At 44.3% G+C, this 18,363-nt stretch overlaps 1 protein-coding gene across 1 annotated transcript; it reads left to right on the top strand.

Annotated features, from left to right (window-relative positions):
• The first annotated feature begins 6,171 nt into the window (after nucleotides 1-6,171).
• MEST (mesoderm specific transcript) lies at nucleotides 6,172-17,934 on the top strand. The gene is made up of 12 exons (XM_039861071.1): nucleotides 6,172-6,416; nucleotides 9,550-9,704; nucleotides 11,307-11,386; nucleotides 11,791-11,868; nucleotides 11,979-12,115; nucleotides 12,292-12,350; nucleotides 13,381-13,421; nucleotides 13,953-14,023; nucleotides 14,273-14,374; nucleotides 15,593-15,669; nucleotides 16,510-16,573; nucleotides 17,478-17,934. The coding sequence occupies exons 1-12, from the start codon at nucleotides 6,391-6,393 to the stop codon at nucleotides 17,593-17,595; spliced, it is 1,008 nt and encodes a 335-aa protein (XP_039717005.1). The 5' UTR covers nucleotides 6,172-6,390; the 3' UTR covers nucleotides 17,596-17,934.
• Nucleotides 17,935-18,363: the final 429 nt, after the last annotated feature.

The following is an 18,363-nucleotide window of genomic DNA, read 5'->3' as shown; positions in this document are numbered from 1 at the left end:
AGTATTGGCAACAGGGAGTCAGTAAAGAGTTTTAAGAAGAGAGGTGATCAGATTTCCATTTTAGAAAAAGCACTTCGGCAGGTGTGTAAATGATGGATTAGAAAGGTGTGATGGTGCAGGCCTGGAAACCAATTAGGAGGCGGTAGTCCAGGTGAGAGATAATGAGGCCTGAACAAGGACAAACAGTAGTGGGAATGGAGGGGAGCAAGATAAATTTAAGAGCTACTTGGGAGGTAAAATGAAAAGGAAGGAGAAGGAGAGAACTTGCTGGGATTTTTACTCAAGGATACCTGGCTCTTTAGCCACAGGTATTGGTGACTGTGTGCTGGAGCATGGAGAGGACAGTAACGCCATCACCCAAGACAGAGAATATAGAAAGAAGCACAGGTTCCCAGGAAAGGGGGTCAGTTCACAGTGTGAGAAGGTGGAGACAGAAAGGGTGGTGAATGTAACCTTGCCCTTGTTGAGTATGAGGTGTGTGTGGGCCATTCATGTGAAGATGAACAGAAGGCAGGCAAATATACGGATCCAGAGTTTGGGGTGGAGGGTAGGGCTGGCGATGTAGATGTGGGAATCCTTAGGGCAACTATGAAGTTAGGTGAATGGCTGAGATACGGAAGGCTCACCAAAGATATCTACATAGTTACTATCAAGATATCGCTTCTTTGGCCATCAATTTTTATCATGTAAAAGTACTCAGATTAGGCCTTATAAAAGTTTATTCTCCTTTATCCAATCCCTTCTATTTTTTACCGAGGCACTGCCTGCCATTACATGCCCTTTGCAATAGGTGGCGCTGACGTCGGGCCGGGACGAAGCGTGGGCACATGTTGGACTCGGGGAGAATGGTGGTGGCGACGCTCTAGCCCAGAGTCGGGTATTCAGGGGCTTGGTTGGGTCTTCTCCGGGCATTGGGGTAGGGCCAGGGAATTCTGGCCCCAGGAAGCACGTGCGCAACCAGTTCCCCCAAAGACAGAATCCTGTAGCCCAGGTCTTACCTGACTCAGGTAAGAGACTGGCGGAGAAGGGGTCACCCTCCAACCAGACCCTCGCAGCTCACCTGAAGAATGGGTATGGCCACACTCCGGGCATGTGGACAGTATGCGTGGACCACACCTAGCCTGGGGGCCGAGCGTGGAGTGCTGATGCCCCAGGAGGGCGTGAGGGAGGATGTGCTGGTGCTCACAGGACTACTCTGGGTTGGTGTGTGGCCACACGAGGTGTGAGGGCCACGTGGGCGAGGTCCTCTGTCATCATCTCCCAGAATCTCGGGGTCGGAGATCACAAAAGCCCCTCAGCCTCGCCAGAGGCTTGACCCCCACTTCAATGTTTAGTCAGTCCGTTATCCTGCTTGACCATCCCTCCAGGAAATGGGGACTCGAGTTCCTGGGAGGCTGCGCCTTCCCACGTGGGGACGGCTGTGGTGATGGTTAGGAAGGTTGCAGCCACACGGGCCTGCGTGGGTGTGGGGGACGCGGCCGCACGGCGCCGGCGCCGAGTGGGAGTTGGGGCAGCGAGTGCGGGTCGGTGCCCGGCCAGCGTGGCAGTAACAGGATCCGAAAAGAATCGCTGCACTCTAATAGCGCGGGTAGGGGCCCCGGAGGGCATGGGGGCGGGGGACAGCTGAAGAAGGTGTGAGGTGATGGTGCTAGCAATCAAGGGAAAGGGAAACATCTGCTTCTGGTTTGACGCATCCAGGCTGAAGGAATAATCTAATCTAGAAGGCAGTTTTGTTGTTTTTTTTCTTTTTTTTTTTTAAAAAAATACTGTGCCCCAGGCGGCTAGGAAATTGCTTGTCTGTTTTAAGAAAAGTAGCTGTTTTCCTTAGAGGACCGTGGTGAGCGTCAGATGAGAATATAAAAATGCAAGATATGATTTTATTTTGAATCCTTCAACCTATTTTGTGTGTGTGTGTGTGTGTGAGTATAAAATGTAGTCTAGGTGTAGAACAGGGAAATTGTACTAGGTGTGGGATTATGGGATGTGCCCAGTAATACAGAGTGTGTGTAGAGATATTTTAGGGTTGCCCAGGGATACTGTAATCTATAGAAACGACCATCTGCCACTTAGGTTCATTTTATCTGGTTAATGGATTTTTCAGCCCCATTGCTTCCCTGCTCTACCACTCATCTTTTGAACTTCTTGCACTCAAAGACTTTTACCCAAAAATGAGGATAAAAGAGGAAGGAAGATACCAGTCACTTTGGAGAAATATTGGTTAAATTTGGCTGAGAGGGAATGTGATGTAATTGTAGTGATAATTTCTTCAATTTGTCTTGCCCTTGGCGTGAAACTGCATGTTGTAAAAAGAGCTCTGGGCTGAGGGACAAGGGGAGACCTAGTTGTGGATTTGACCCTTCAGTAGAAGCGTCACTCTGGGCAAGTTTCAATACCTCTCTGGACCTTAGTTTCTATCAGATGGGAAGAGACCTTAAAGGTCATTCATTCATTCATCCAGAGTCCAGAGCTTGCATACCTGCCGCAGCGTTACCCAGTTTCGAGTGATAGGGAACTTGTCCTATCCCCAAATGGCTGAGCCACTCAGTCTCTAGACAGCACCGACTGTTGGAAAATTCTTTATGTTGAATCGACATCTGTTTCTCTACAATTTGCACTCATTGGAGCCATACAGAATAAAATGTCTAATGCTGCTTCCACAAATATTTGAGGACTGCTAACACATTTCCTTCTTCCACTCCCTCCACAAGGCTTCTTTTCTTCCAACTAAACATGTACAGTTATTTTAAACAGGGAGGCAGTGTGGGGTAGTGGAAAGAACGCCAGCTTTGGAGCCAGACACATCTGTGCTTAGTTCCCAGTCCCTTCACATACTAACGCTTAGTGCTCTGTCTGAGCTGCTGTACCTTTCTTTGAAAGTGTAGATGAAATACTCATCTAGGCAAGTTATTGTGAGGATTAGGGATAAATTGGGTGAAGATCCATGCTATAGTAGGAGCTTAAAATATGAGAGCTGTTACATCTTCAGTGACATAATTTGCAATGCGTTTTAATTGATCTTCTCTGAACAAATTCCTGTTTGTTTATGTGTCTCATAATATCTGCTCTGTAGAGCAGAATAAAACACTTTCCGTGAGGTCTAACTAGCAGAAAAGAGTAGGATTAGCTTATGCTGGGTACCTCTCTAATTATAGTCTACGATCTATAATGGCTTTTTGGAGCCATATCACACAGACTCACTGTCAACTAAAACCCTGTCTCTTTAACACGTGCTGCTGTTCAAGTTTTTCCCATCTTGAACTTCTTTAGTTTATCTGAATCAGTAATTATGGCCCTTGAAAGTGGCAATCCTAGTTCTGTCCTGTTGTCTCCATAAATATCCTTGTTTGTCATATTATGGCTCTTAAATTGGGGTTGGAAAAATATGATTATTGGACTGGTGATATCTTATACCGCTGTTGTACGTCGGCAGGCTGATAGATGTGGAACTCTCAACTAATTTTTGCACAGATTTGAGGTCGTCTTATGTGGGAATACTGCTGCATGTAATGACGGTCAAGTAGGGCATCTGTAGCCAACTGAAAGGGTGCACTGAGAGCAAGCAAGAGACTGATTTTGGATTTATGTATGTCGCATGTTTTCTCAGGCGCTCCACGGTTTTATACCTTGGACCAGATTCCTCCCCGGTGGAGGAAGCTTCTCTCTGGAAGTAAGTCAGGCACATTTAGAAAAGTCATTAACTCTTTGGCTCCTGGAACCTTAGCGCTAGCATTTTCTCTCTCGGATTTCTTGAAAGCAAGTTCCCGGTTTTAGCCAAGCTGATCTCTCTGCGCTTTTTGGTCTCCTAGCTTCTGTGCTGAAGGTTCGTCCGAACCGGACCACTTTACCACCTAAGTCCTTCTCAACCTCGATCCGTCCTCCAAGGAAGTTTTTCCTAGCCACTCTGTCCAGGAGGGTTTCTCTTGAGCGTCAGACTTAGAATTCCTCTTGCCTTCAAGAGCCTCCCTTGGTCCCCTCCCCCAACGGTCTCTCCTCCTGTCTGCCCACTTGTTCCATGTGGGTGGACATGTCCTCTTGCTTTCAGAATCAGATCCTTTGTGAGCACTCTGTCCATTAAATACAAAATTGCCTTCATCTTGGATGCGGGTGTATGGTGAGAACGAGAGTGTGGACTTGTTTGTAGGACGATAAATATGAAAAAATATAACATAAAAGTTGTTACCATTGTTGTCTTAGTTGAAACAGGAAAGCCTTTTACCCCGTTGAAAGGACCGATTTAAATTTTGCTAAGTAATTCAGCCTCTTAAAGGTGGTGGTTAGTTTAAGTAGGTAATCCTCCATTTGTAAAGGGACTAATCTAAATTTTGTTAAGTAACCAATTAAGGCCATAAAGGGTTTAAATCCATCTGTGGCTTCTCTCTTTCTTTAGGACAAATTCTAAACTCCTTAGGATGAAATACTCTTTTTAGCCTAATTTTTTGTCTGTCGGCACCCCAGCCCAAAGAACTGGCATTTTTCCCCAAAGGTTGTGCGGTCCTGCGCCTCCGGTGCTTTGCAAATGCCGTCGCCTCTGGTTGGAATGCTCTTTGTCTCTCTGGTAAATGTCTATTCATCATTCAAGACAACCCTTCCCCCCTTCCCTTAATTACTTCCTCCCCTGTACGCCCTCAAATTCTTGGACGTATTCATGCAGTATTTATTAGGGGCCTGCTTTGTGGCCGGCACCGTGGCGGGCTCTGGGGATACAAAAGGTGAATAATACTTGGACTCTGCCTTTGAGGGCCTTACATGTGAGGGGGAGGGGGGCCAACCTGTCACAAAATGTGGACAGGAAATTAAAGAGAAAATTTAAGCAGCTTTGATTCTTGTTTGTCTTCCTCACTGGATGGTCAGCAGGGGCCATTCTCGTTCGTGTTTGGATCCATCCCCGGCTCTCAGCACATTGTAGGTGCTAAATGAGCGTTCGTTTCATGACCCTCTTAATTGGACACCAGCAGAAGCGTACTCTGGATTGTGCCACACATTTTGATGACACACTCATAGATGGTCTTTTCTGCCATGTGTGGTTGGTGGCCCTCGGGTCCATGGCGCACTGTTAGGGCTCGGCTGGACCGGCCTTTGCCATCCGCGCTGCCTGGGCTGAGGAGTGGCGGGCAGGCGTGTGTGGAAGGGAGACCTGCAGCGCCCCTGCTGGAGGGAGCCGGCACTGCTAGGGCTGTCTGGGTCGCTAGCGGCCTCTGTGCGTTCGTTAGAATTTCAATTTACATCTGGAAAACGATCACAGACACTGTGATTCTCTACCCTTTTCTTTTCAGAGGCGTAATAGATACCTTTTAAAGGATTATGGATGAAGAAAAAATTCTTCCCTCTTTTCTGTACCACTGGGCCCTTGCACTGTGAATCCAGTCTTACATAAAGGAGAGCTTTAGTCTCATAACTGTGATGACCATTTGTTTCTGGTGTGGGACGGCGCTTTGCTGGGAGCGGGCGCTTTGCTGGGAGCGGGTGCTGTGGGAAGGCTGCGGCTGGGCTCCGGAATGAGGCCTAAGTCGTGCTGCTGTAAAGGAAACGTGCTGGGTACTGCAGCAGTAGCTGAACAAGAGACCCAGACTTTCCCCTTGTTTTGCCCTTTTGGGTCCGTAGTAGCCAAGCTCTGAATCAGCCGATTAGCCCGGTGGTAGGTCCAACAGAGCTTGCCGTTCCATAGCTCCTTGTTTGTACCTTTGGTAGTTACCCATAGTTAGGGACCTAGGAGGCATAGGGTGCTTGTGGACTGCTGCTTCGAGTCTGGTACTCGCACAATTCAGATCCCGTGCCTCGGGTGCAGTGCAGGACGCAAGCAGGCGCCACACCTGAGGTCTAGTGGCCACCTCTGAGGGTGGAGGAGCCTGTGGGTGGTCTAAGTGGAAGGTTGGGATTTTGGGGGTCTGTTGTCTTTTCCTGCGGCGTTAATTCGCCAGAAAAGGATTTCTGTTGCAGAACCTGGAGCCAGGGTTGGGGGGCCATGGGGGAGTAGCTGGGTGCTGGTGGGGGTTAACACCCCTGAAGGTGCCCCTTGGAGGAGCGGCCGTGAGAAGGGCGCCCCATCCCCACAGCAGCAGCCGGGCTGCAGGGAGGGGTGGTGGCCGCGGTGGGAGGAGCACTGCGGTGCGGTGGGCGGACCAGGGGCGGGGCCCGGGTGGGCTCTAAAAGTCGGTGCCCACTGGCTCCGCGCTGCCGCGCAACCAGCACATCCCGGCACCTCCTCTGCGGCAGCCGCGCCTTGCGCATTGCCGCAGCGTACGCCCTAGTGGCCGCTCGCTGCTTGCCGCGGCCGGCACCGCCCTCACGGGCTGTGTGCTGGCCCTACGCAGCTGCGGGTGCAGCTGTGGGTGCCGCGGCGCCCCTGTGCTCCAAATCGGTGTGCCGTGCGGCATGGGATAAGACGCAGCCATGGTGCGCCGAGATCGCCTCCGCAGGTGGGTGCGCGCGGCCAGCGCGAGGGGGTGTGGCTGGCTCAAAGCCGCGGTCCGGCACTCGGGTGCGGGCTAGCGCGTTAGGGCTCTGTCCGAGCTGGGGCTGCCAGACCACGACCCCTGCAATGGAGGGAAAGCCCCGTGGGAGGCCTGCATGCCTTTCCTGTGAACTCGATCTTCCTATTTGAGAGGGGATGCCACTTTTACACGTAGTAGAATGTTCAGATCTTCCTGATTTAGGATTTTTTAGAACCGGGCATTGCCCTGGCGCCACTAAGGATTCTAGTCTCTGGTTTCGCCTCTGATGTGATTGAGGATATTTAGACACCTCCCCGCCCCACCGCGCTGTGCTAGCGCGATTTAGGATTTCTGGACGCCAGAATCGCCTTGGCGCGATTTAGGATATTTAGATCTCGGTATCGCCCCGGAGCGTTTTAGGATATCTGGATCCCGGCATCGCCTTGGCGCGGTTTAGGATATTTAGATCCGGGTATCGCCTTGGCGCGATTTAGGATTTCTGGATCCCGGCATCGCCCTGGTGTGATTTAGGATTTCTAGACCCAAGTTTTACCTCGGCGCGATTCAGGATTTTAACCGGGTATGTCCCTGGCACAATTTAGGATTTTTAGATCACCGCATCACTTCGGTATGATTTAGAATTTCGAGAACCCGGCATTACTGTGGCGCAATTTAGGATTTCTGGACCCGGTTTCACCATGGCGTGTTTTAGGCTTTTAACAGTGGATATCATCTTGGTGCGATTTAGAATTTCAAGACCCAGGTTATTGCTATGGTGCGATTTAGGATTTCAAGACTCGAGTATTGCTATTGCGCAGTTTAGGATTTGAAGACCCTGGTATTGCCGTGGCGTGATTTACCGCATAGGTGTGACTAGAACTTGCATTACGTTATCACCGAGCGTAAGTATTTTTGAGATTTCAATAACAAGAAGCTAAATGAGAATGATGATGTCACCAATCACCACGTAACACATGAATTGCTTGCGTTAGTTCACAAAGTAGTTCCTAATCTCAAGGCGATGCCGTAAGGCGGGCAGGTTTGGTAGTATTAATCGTAGTTTTCTTATTTACAAGATTGAAGAAATCAGGGCTCGGAAAGGTTGATTAATTTCCAAGTTTGTACTGGGGTTTGCTGAATTTATACTCTCGACTCATGGCTTATCAAATAATGGAGATTTTGATAAAAAAATTGTTTAATCTATTTTGCTTAGACTGCCAGATCGCTTCCCTGCTAAAAATCCTAAAATGTTATTAGGGGCATTTTTACTGAGATAAGACAGAAAACGGCTTCCTTTAGCTTCTTGGAGTGAAAGGGAAGGAGAGTGTAGAGGATGGGGGTGTCCAGGAGCAGTGTGTATGTCGTTCGCCTGCTTCCCCCCCCCCCCGCGCTCCCCACTGGGGTGGGGGGCTCCTTCTGCTTGCTCCTTTAGTAACCCCTTCCTGGCTCTCTGCTGAGTCATTGCAGATATCCGGCTGTTGGAACCCGTGAATGAACGAGAGAAGCGTAGGGATAAGGCGTAATGATATCGTGAAAATGTATGAGCGGAAGCATTAGGACACATAGCTCAGAAAATGACGGTCGAAACCTAATGCTTTTTATCTCATCTTTGACGGAGGTTTTGCGAGGTAGCCTCCTACTATTGTGGGGTGAAAAATGTGATATAATGATCATGTTTTAGGCATTTTTTTCTAATTTCTAATATCTTGAAAGGTGAACCAAATCACTGACTGGGTTTGTTTTATAGACAGGAACTTTGGAGGAAAAAAAAATTACCTTAGTGATACGCAAAAATAAGCAAAAGAGATTATATTCTTTAAGGAATGTCATTATTTTACTACCGTGGAACCACATGCTTATTTTAGAGTTTTTTTTTTTTTTTTTTAAGCGTTTTGCGAGTTGGAATATTTTGTGATGGGTCAGGATTGTGGTCAGATTACAGGTATTACAGTGGAAGGGTATGCGTGCAGACACAAAGCTGGTTTCCACCAGGTCTTAGACAATTTTTCTTATAGATCTGTGGGGTTTTTTTTTTGTTTGTTTGTTTTTTGGTATTAGAAGTTATTTCCATTCTGGCTGTTTTGAGAGAACTTACATTCTGCTGATAATTCTTTCTTTGGTGGCCATCACAAGTTGATAAACTAGAAACAGAGAGCTGTTTCTAATACCTGTTTAGGTAGGACTCATTGTCATTACGGATAAATTAAATTGACCTGGACCTTTAAAATCCTGGGCATGGAACGGTTAAGTGTGCAAACCAATGCTCTCCTTCCAATGACAAAATCACTTCCCAGATGTTGGGTATGAGCTATGCCTTATTTACTTATTTATTTCGCGTGGTGGGGGAAGAGAGGAGTCCTAAGAAATTAAATAAATAGGGGCTTCCTCCAGAGTCTGCTAAGAAAAGCAGAAATATAATCTGCTTCCCTGACCTCTCAAGAGATTAGATATTCAGGGTCATGACAAAGCTGCTTATGATGGACTGCCCAGTGCACCTAACGTCTTTCTTTCACAGACTCTTCAGCAAAAATCCATATAGTAGTACCAAACACGGCTTCACTGGGGTCAGGGGGTTGATAAATATTAAAAAAATCAAAAACAGCTCTTTGCTTAAGGACATGTGATATTACTACCCAAGGTTTTTTTTTTTTTTATATAAATAAATATAAAACCTTATACTGGTGGGGGCCAGTGGATAGATGGTAGAGCTTTTAGAGTAAATGTGAAAGAAATTTTTTTTTTTCCTGGGAAGCTCTGATAAAAGCCAAAGAAAAGGTGCAAAATACTTAATCTTCCTTTTACTTTACATAAAAACCTCTCCAGCAGGTCTTGGGAACAGCACAAGGGGAGGGGCTGAGAGATTATAATGGGGAGATGAGGAGGAAGACGACATACTAAAATATTTTTTTTCCTTAAAATCAGAATGGTGAACAAATATGGTGATTGCCATAGCAGGCAGAGGTGCAGCTTACATTCTCCTCGGTAACTTTCTGCCATGGTTCAGATAGAGGGCAGGGCAGTCACTGCATGGCACGGAAATTTCCCACTTGTCTTAGCAGTTTAGGGCTTGTAGAAATGTGTACAGTATCACCTGCTTACATCTCTGGTTTTCCTACAGGATGAGGGAGTGGTGGGTACAGGTGGGGCTACTGGCCGTTCCCCTGCTTGCTGCCTATCTGCACATCCCGCCCCCCCAGCTTTCCCCCGCTCTTCACTCATGGAAGTCATCTGGCAAATTTTTCACCTACAAGGGACTGCGCATCTTCTACCAAGGTAAGAGGAGGACTGTTGGAACACCTGTGTGTATAGGTCCCGCTGAGGTACTTATTTTGTGTCCATTGGTCTCTGTTCCTCAGTGATCAAGGGGAAAACCCCCTTTTTCTGGGAAGTGTGCCTGAAGGAATGGACTAACCGCCCGCCCCCCCCCAAAAAAAAAACTGCTGGGAGGGTAGGGGTGGTGGAAGTGAGATTCCAGTCTCTACAGAACTGACTTTTTAGCATAATTTTTTCCATAGCTCGGTTTCTATCGATACAGGTTTTTTCCTCTTGAGCGCTCCTAGCGTCGCGTGACATAAACATTATGCGTAGATAAAGCTACCGTTGGTTCTGTCCCCCCCAAGTCCCGATTTCATTTTGTTTTCTATAAAGATTATGTTATATACATCATTAAATGTGATTTAAGTCTTATACAACTTTGTATAAATTAATTTGCTAATGATAATTGTTATGACTGCTACTTATCAAGTAATTACCATATGTTAGGCATTGAATTATGTTTTCAATCTTCATTATTTCATTTAATCTTTATAACAGTACTTGGAGATAGGTGCCATTAACCTCATTTTATAGGTAAAGAACCAAAAAACGAGATTGGAAAAGATTTCTTTTGGGCGGGGGTCAAGAGCAATAACGAAAAATGTTTGTCATAAACCGTTTTTCATTATTGCTCCTGACCTCCTCTCATTTGCTATTTCGATTAAGTAAGTATATAATTTTTATTAGTCATTTAGGTCATTTCCAGTTTTCAGTGTTTTAGTTAATGTCGAGGGGAAATCTTTATGTATATATTTATTTTTTCCTTATGTTTTCAACTATACTTATTGTAAACAGAATGATTTTATTTGCATGGATTCCGAAGAATAAGATGTCTAGGCTAAAATATATAAAATTTGTAATTGCTTCTAACTAAATTATTTTGCAAACCTTATCAAGTTCTCATGCCACTGGCAGTACATGAACGTGTTGATTTTAATCTAATATTATTAGCAAGGCATTCTGCTGTCTAAATGGCTAACTAATGCATTCAAAATGTTAATGTCTATGTTGATTAACTCTTTTATAGTTAGAATTTTGCAATAGTTTGAGCATGGCGCTTTCGATATTGGATTGGGTCTCTTCTGTGAGAAATAAAAGTGCTAGAGAAACAGCCTAAACAAAGGTGTTCATCAGGTTGAGGACGAGTTGCTACATTCTGAGAATTTCTGTGAGGTCATTAATGATAAGATACAAAGAATCTGTAGTGTATATATTGCGATCATATACTTTTAACTGTGAAAGTTTACTGTGAAAAGCAATTTGCATATTAATAATATAGAAAAAGAAGAGAAATACTTAAAAAATTGGGTGAAATTAAGCAGACTAAGTATTTTCATATAAAATATGCTACTTATAATTTTTTAATATACAGATTTTTAAAAATCCAATGTCTGTTTTTACCTAAAGCAGTAAGCTTGCGTTTAAAAAAGAAACCTATTATTTTAATTTCGTTAACTTGGTCAGGATTTCTTGTCCTTTATACCAGATTACTTAGATTTAATATCGTCACGGTGATTTTTATAAGGAGTTGGCTTAACGGATCTCTCCCCTTCTTCCCAGACTCTGTGGGTGTGGTTGGAAGTCCGGAGATAGTCGTGCTTTTACATGGCTTTCCAACATCCAGCTATGATTGGTACAAGGTAATGAAATCAGACTTTCCAGGTCCTACTAGGTATTTAGAAATTCAAAATCAAGAACTTTGTTGTCAGCACTGCAAGGTTTTTGCATATTTGAATTGCTTAATAAAATAGGATTAAATATAGAACTTTTTCATTTACTGTAAGGGAGTAAAAAACTCTTTGGAAATCTGGGAAGTATCACTGCCAAGTTAAAAATGCTGGAGTTCCTCCCTCAATGGAGATTAATTATTAGGAATAAAGCACTGTTCAAGAGGCTCATCTGTGGGCCTGTGGTGGCTGCATGTGACTTTCCCTTTATTGAAGTCCATTAAACTGAGCAATGGATGAAGCGCTCACGCTGGTGTAGGTTGGAGAAGAGGAGCAGCAGCGTCCAAAAGTCCAAATCATCTCTTTCTTTCTTGTAGATTTGGGAAGGTCTGACACTGAGATTTCATCGAGTGATCGCCCTCGATTTCTTAGGCTTTGGCTTCAGTGACAAACCGGTAAGCAGGACGGGACCAGCATCGCGGGGTGGGGGTGGACAAGATGGAGGGTCACCTGGCAGACCGCACTCCTGACCTCATCCTGTGCATCTGGACTTTCCTTCCCTTAGAGACCACATCACTACTCCATATTCGAGCAGGCCAGCATCGTGGAAGCGCTTTTGCGGCATCTGGGGCTCCAGAACCGCAGGATCAACCTTTTGTCTCATGATTATGGAGACATCGTTGCTCAGGAGCTGCTCTATAGGTCGGTGAGGCCATAGACTTCTGCTCTATTCACAGGTTTCACTCATTCAGGAGGCCGGGAAAAGTAAATTGCTCCTGGGTTCTTTCTAGCTCTATTGCCTCTTGGGAAGTTTGTCTTTAGTCGCTACATCTGTACGGGTCAACTCAGTCAGATGTGTGTTTCCCTCTCGTTTCTAGGTTCAAGCAGAATCGATCTGGTCGGCTTACCATAAAGAGTCTCTGTCTGTCAAATGGAGGTAATTGCCTTGGCGGTGGGTGGCAGGTGACATCTAAGCAGTAATCTGACGGTATTGCAAACAGACACAATTAAATTAGGGAATCTTTACCTTTTTTGTGCCATGAACCGCTTTAGTGGTCTGATAAGATTTATTGACCCTTTCTCAAAATCATGTTTTTAAATATAAAAAATAAAATGAATAGGATTACAAAGGAAACTGATTATATTGACATATAGTTAATAAAAAGCTGTGTTATAAAAATACGTGCTTTTTAAAATGCATTATGCAGCAAGATCTAGTGGTGGGTGTAGTAAACTATTAGAAGTATTTAGGTGTGTAAATATTCCTACTATCTGTAACAGCTGTGGTGGGTTATGCAAATATTTGATAGGAAGCCACAGGTACTTCTAATGCTACTGCAGTTTCGTAAACTCTTAATTATGGCAGTGCCAACTTTCAGTTAGAAATTAGTGAACATTGATTAGACCTTTTGGAGATATTTCTTTTTCTTTGCGTGCCACTGAGTCTGTCCTGTAAATCCCTGAATCTCCAAATGTCCCCTGAATACCTCCTGGGCAGACTGGGAAAGAAGTCTGTTTGTCCCTTTATAACCAGGGCTCAAGGCTTTCTCCCATTAATTCTGGAGAAAAACGGAAAAGGAAAAATCTAGGTTTTTTCTTTTAAGGAACTACACTTCCGGAAAAATCTCCAGATTCTTTTGCTGCCCAGGTCAACACTATGTGTTCTGAGGAATGGGCGGGAACGTCAGAGCCTCGTCATCAGCAGTATGGATGACCATGTAAAATATTTTTCCTGTTTCTCTACCCTTAAAATTGGGAAAGTAATCCCAGTGGGATACTTTTCTGTTAAACCCAGAATTCCCGGGGAAGGAAGTAGATGACGATACTAAGTTTTTATCTGTAATTTGGATTTCAGCAGTAAAGTTCCCAGAGGTTAGAAGTGAGTAGGGTAGATAGTTTCAAATGACAGGCCTATGTTTGCCCTAAAGTTGTTGGAAAATGACTAACTTAAATCTCTTCTCCTTCAGGTATATTTCCTGAGACTCACCGTCCTCTCCTTCTCCAAAAGGTTGGCTAATGCCCTGACTAGATGTTTGATTCTTAAGGTTTATACTGACAAATAATGCTGGGACCTTTATAAGGGCCTGTAGTTAAACTCCTTCTCATCAATTTACATTAATGAAGTTAGTTTTTTCCTTCTTATGCAGATAAAGCGGTGGAAGTGACCCCTACATAAAGCCTAAAACTTTCTGAGAATAAGAGCTCAACAGATACTTGGAGAAATCTAAAGATTTGTGTCATTAGCATTGATGTTAGAACAAACTGGGATCCTAATCTAAAGTTGACTATATCAGTTAATTGTCTTAGGGGTTTAGTGAAATGTAGAAATGTTATCTTAATGTGAATTAGAAATAGATTTGTCTTCCATGGGAGAAGGATTTGGGTAAGCAGAACAAAAAACTAAAAGCCACTGACCAGACCTTCCAGTAGGAGATTTGCCTAAAGTCTTTTTAGTTCCTCATATAAAACTTTTTGTCCTGGTTAGCTGTCCTCTCTCTCTCTGGATTCTTGATTCTTACTTTTATCTATTTACCTATAGCTGCTTAAAGATGGAGGCGTGCTGTCACCTATCCTCACACGACTGATGAACTTCTTTGTATTCTCTCGAGGGTGAGTCACTGTCAAAGACCGGTTCATTGCAACCTGGGGACAATGTGGTAGAAAGTTGTTGCCATTAAGATTCTGGGCCAAATTCTAGGGTTTGATATTTTAATGCAAAGGTGTCGGCCACTTGCCATGGAAGTAGAAGAACGAATTCATAAATCAGTTCCGGGTCAGACTACGTGACCTCTGAGGTTCCAATCATATTTGACATTCTGAATTCTCACACGTATCTTTCTGTTTTCTTTGGACTCTCAGTCTCACCCCAGTCTTTGGGCCATACACCCGACCTTCGGAGAGTGAGCTGTGGGACATGTGGGCAGGGATACGCAACAATGATGGGAACTTAGTTATCGACAGGTAAGAAGTGGCCCTTTGCTTTGGTTTTTGGAGAGGCTTTCTTTTGGAATGTGGGGAAAGGTGTGAGGTTGCTTGTTTTGTTCTTGGCTGGCACTGCCCTGTCACAAGAAGGTTGGTTATGACTTACAAGGTAAACGAAAAAGTCACAGTCTATACTAAGAAGAAAGAGAGACGAGAGTGAGCCCTGAGCCTGAGCCACATGGCACAAAAGGTTTGGATAAACTGCAGATTCTCATGCTAAGTCATTTGTAACTGGCTGATTGGCTGGCAGATCCTTTAGACTTTTCATTAATATTAAATGCCTTAACATGTCTGATCATAGTTGTGAAAGGCATTTAGTGCCTCTCTCATAGTACAGGTCTCTTCCTTTTTACAAAATATTTTCTCTGTAGCAACGGAGACTGAGAGGGGAGATTTTTCTGTCTTGTACAAGGCATTCCCACGCCTTGGTTCGAATGCCGCTTTCACAGATGGTGACATGCATAACTAGCTGGGTCAGTGTAGCGTACACTGTTTTATCTGATGGCCTTGCTGAGAATTGTGAGGGGGAGAGAGCCATTCCTCCCTCCACCCCAATCTCTCTGGGATCTTGATCAAAAAATTGCAAAACAAAACCCTCTTTTAAAATTCCTTTATACTTTCCTTTCCAAAATGGAAATGCCACTTCTAAAAGGTGACATTTGAGGTTCATAACTTCTGGAGTTTCCAGGCAGGATAATTAGAATACATGAGTTTGAGTTCTAAAATTTGGCTGTGTTTGTGTTTATCAGCTTCAACACTTAGAATTTTAGAAGTAGATGTAGATTGAGATCCTGTTCATTCAGTCCTCTTAAGGAGGAGGAAGCAGGTCAAAAAAGGCCTGTTACACCCTTGAGTCACACAACTAGTTAGTAGTAGAGCAGTGATCGGAACCTTAGACATGGGCTTTAGTCACTTACAACCCAAACTAATTTCAGCCTTTCTAGATCTCATTCCCTGCTTAATAAACGCAAAGAAACATTAATTCTTCCATCAGTGATGGGCATGATCGCTGCTATCGCTACATGGGAGTTAACTCTAGAAGTTAACAGAAATGGGTAAGTGGGCCATTCCCAGGGGTGCCAAGTTGCTCCTGGATTAAGAAAACATATATTGTGTTCCTCGTGACTCATGTCAGGCCTTTGCATCCCTAGAACAATAGTTTCTTGTCCTACTCCTGCTGACCGACTTGTCCTACAGTCTCTTACAGTACATCAATCAGAGGAAGAAGTTTCGAAGACGCTGGGTGGGAGCTCTTGCCTCTGTAACTATTCCCAGTGAGTATCTCAGTGTTACATCTTGATAGGAAAACTGAAGGACTCGGGGGTTAAAATAACCGCCGCATATAGCTAACAAAAATATAAAACATCTAGCTAAACTGGAGTTTAAGATGAACAGCAAATGCTTTTTAAAGGATAAGTATGTGCTGTGCGATAGTTGGGACATACTTATGCTAAAAAAACTCATCCGAAATTCAAATTTAATTGGTCATCCTTTGATCTGGCAGCCCTCTCCAACATCTGCAACACCGATGACGTGTTGTGACAGTCTAGAAAATAACTGAAATCTATCGCTAAGGCAGTGGGTGTCACTGTCGGGAGTGGGAGTTGGACTGGTTTCTGAGCATTGTCGGTGGCTGCCACATTATACGCTGAGTTGCTGGGATAGAAGTTGGTTAAGATTACTAATCGAGAGACTACAGGTGGTTTCTGCTCATTTCTCTTCATTCTTACAGATTTAAAAAATATCGGTGCCGTGTGTCTCGCACATAATAGTGTTCGAGAAATTGTTGGTTGATTTCTGGTGTCAAGGGTCAGTTATAATTGGAGAGAGACGTAAAGAATGACTATCCCGGATTTACAGAAAGAGAATGCTGAAAGTGGGGCTTATTCCTTTTGGTCCAGGGCACAGAAGAGCTGCAGGAGGGACTGAATGGCTGAATATAGGAGAAAATGTCCCGAGTGGCCTCAGTTTTTGGCTTATTCCCAGAAGTTTCTAATACCCTACTTATTGAACGAAGTTATGATTTTCCATCATAGGAATAACTTTAGCGTGGGGGGAGGGGAACGGATTAGATGTGAGAGCTGGTCGTAATTCGTTTCTCTCCTCTTTCCCAGTTCATTTCATCTACGGGCCTCTGGATCCGGTGAATCCCTACCCGGAGTTTTTGGAGCTGTACAGGTGAGTCTCCCTCGGGGCTTTGTCATTAGTTCCTCATCTTGTCCTGAGAGTGAACAGGACTGCCTGTCGCTCCAGACACGGTCTCCGACCTCACTGGCTGTTCATCCAGGAAACATATTAAAGGATGAGCTGGGGAATCTTATTCTCACATAAATGTAAAGGTCAGGAAATTCAGTTACACATTCTCTTCATTTATACAGCCTGTTTTCATTGTCATGGCTACGACATATTTCTAAGTGTGCAGGTAAGAAAAAGCTGTCATGCGAACCAAGGAATGGAAACGGATAAAGTTTTGTAAGAAATGTTTGCTTTAGTCTGATTGTAAAGCCAACTCACCAACCTCAGCTGAGCAGACAGACTGCAGGGCGAGATGAGAGCTCACTGTGGGAAATGGCTGTGATTTTCGCTAGGTGCTTACTCGGAAGGTGTCGGAATGCGAAATATCTTAACTGACTTTGTCACATGAGAACGTTCCATACCTTCATCTGGCCTAGTAGAAACAACCCAGTAGTAAATAGCTTGCACTTAATTTTCAACAGAATACCCTCTCATCTCCTCCCAGGGTTAAGGAAGGTCTTTTGTTATCTTTACTTGGACACTGGCCCACTCGTTTGATGCCTCCTGCTTCTCTAAGGAGCTGGAAGTCATCCTGCCTTGAAAAACTGTTATATTTTCAAGTTGTCTGTTGGATTATGAACACTTAAAAACTAGTCTGTATACGTCATAAATGGAATTGGCAAGTTTATCTGCCTAAGATACGATTCCAAGCTAGAAGCTGAATAAGCTCTTTGTTGGTTCCTTCCAGTGTGGCTTGTCCGCAGGGGCATTTGCTGGGGCTGCCCACTGGCTTACCTCCCTCTCCCTCCAGCCTTAAGTTCACCTACATGCTGTTCTCTTCCACTAGGAAAACGCTGCCGCGGTCCACAGTGTCGATTCTGGATGACCACATTAGCCACTACCCACAGCTAGAGGATCCCATGGGCTTCTTGAATGCATATATGGGCTTCATCAACTCCTTCTGAGCTGGAAAGAGTAGCTTCCCTGTATTACCTCCCCTACTCCCTTATCTGTTGTGTATTCCATTTAGGAAGAAATGCCCAAAAGAGGTCCTGGCCACCACATACTATTCTCTCACAAAAGTCCACCTGATTCACACTGGTGAATCTGTGTAATGATTGGGTTGACAGAGAAAAAAAAAAAAAAAAGCCGGCAGAAGCTCCGTCTAAGGGTGACCTCATAGTCCACCTCCCATCCCTCTGACATCTGATCAAGTGTGTATGGACTTGCCTTTGTCTTTGTGTTATTAGGAAATTCTGATGAGCACTACTCACTGATTTTGCATAAAAATCTTTTAACACTTCTGTAGACTTTTCCAAAATATTTAGAAATGCAAATTTCTGGCCCAAGCAGGAGAGCGGAGAGCGTGCCTCCTTCCTTCTCCTTGTATGGCTTTAAGGGCACATGCTTTTTTAAGTTTTCTAAGCAGCACGGCTTCAAGTGAGAGTAAGTCTCTTGTCAAAACTTTGGATTTAGTTTCATCAGCTGCTTCTAATTAGACATTTTGGTAAAACAGATTTTGGGTTAAATCATTCTACGTATACTTTAAAACTATGATTTACCTATACATATACATATTTTATAAGGATACTAAACCAGCAGACACTTACTCTGGCAGAGTAGTGAACCTTATTAAATATGTTTAACTTCTGAATAAATTGAACTCGATGCAAACTCCTTGCAGAATTTCATAACATCACAAGACATTCAAGACCAATAGCGTCTATGCCAGA

The sequence above is a fragment of the Pteropus medius genome, unplaced genomic scaffold (genome assembly GCF_902729225.1).
Source record: "Pteropus medius unplaced genomic scaffold, Ma_sr-lr_union100, whole genome shotgun sequence".
NCBI lineage: Eukaryota > Metazoa > Chordata > Mammalia > Chiroptera > Pteropodidae > Pteropus > Pteropus medius.
The sequence above is the reverse complement of the archived record's forward strand: the minus strand, read 5'-3'. Positions and strand labels throughout refer to the sequence as shown.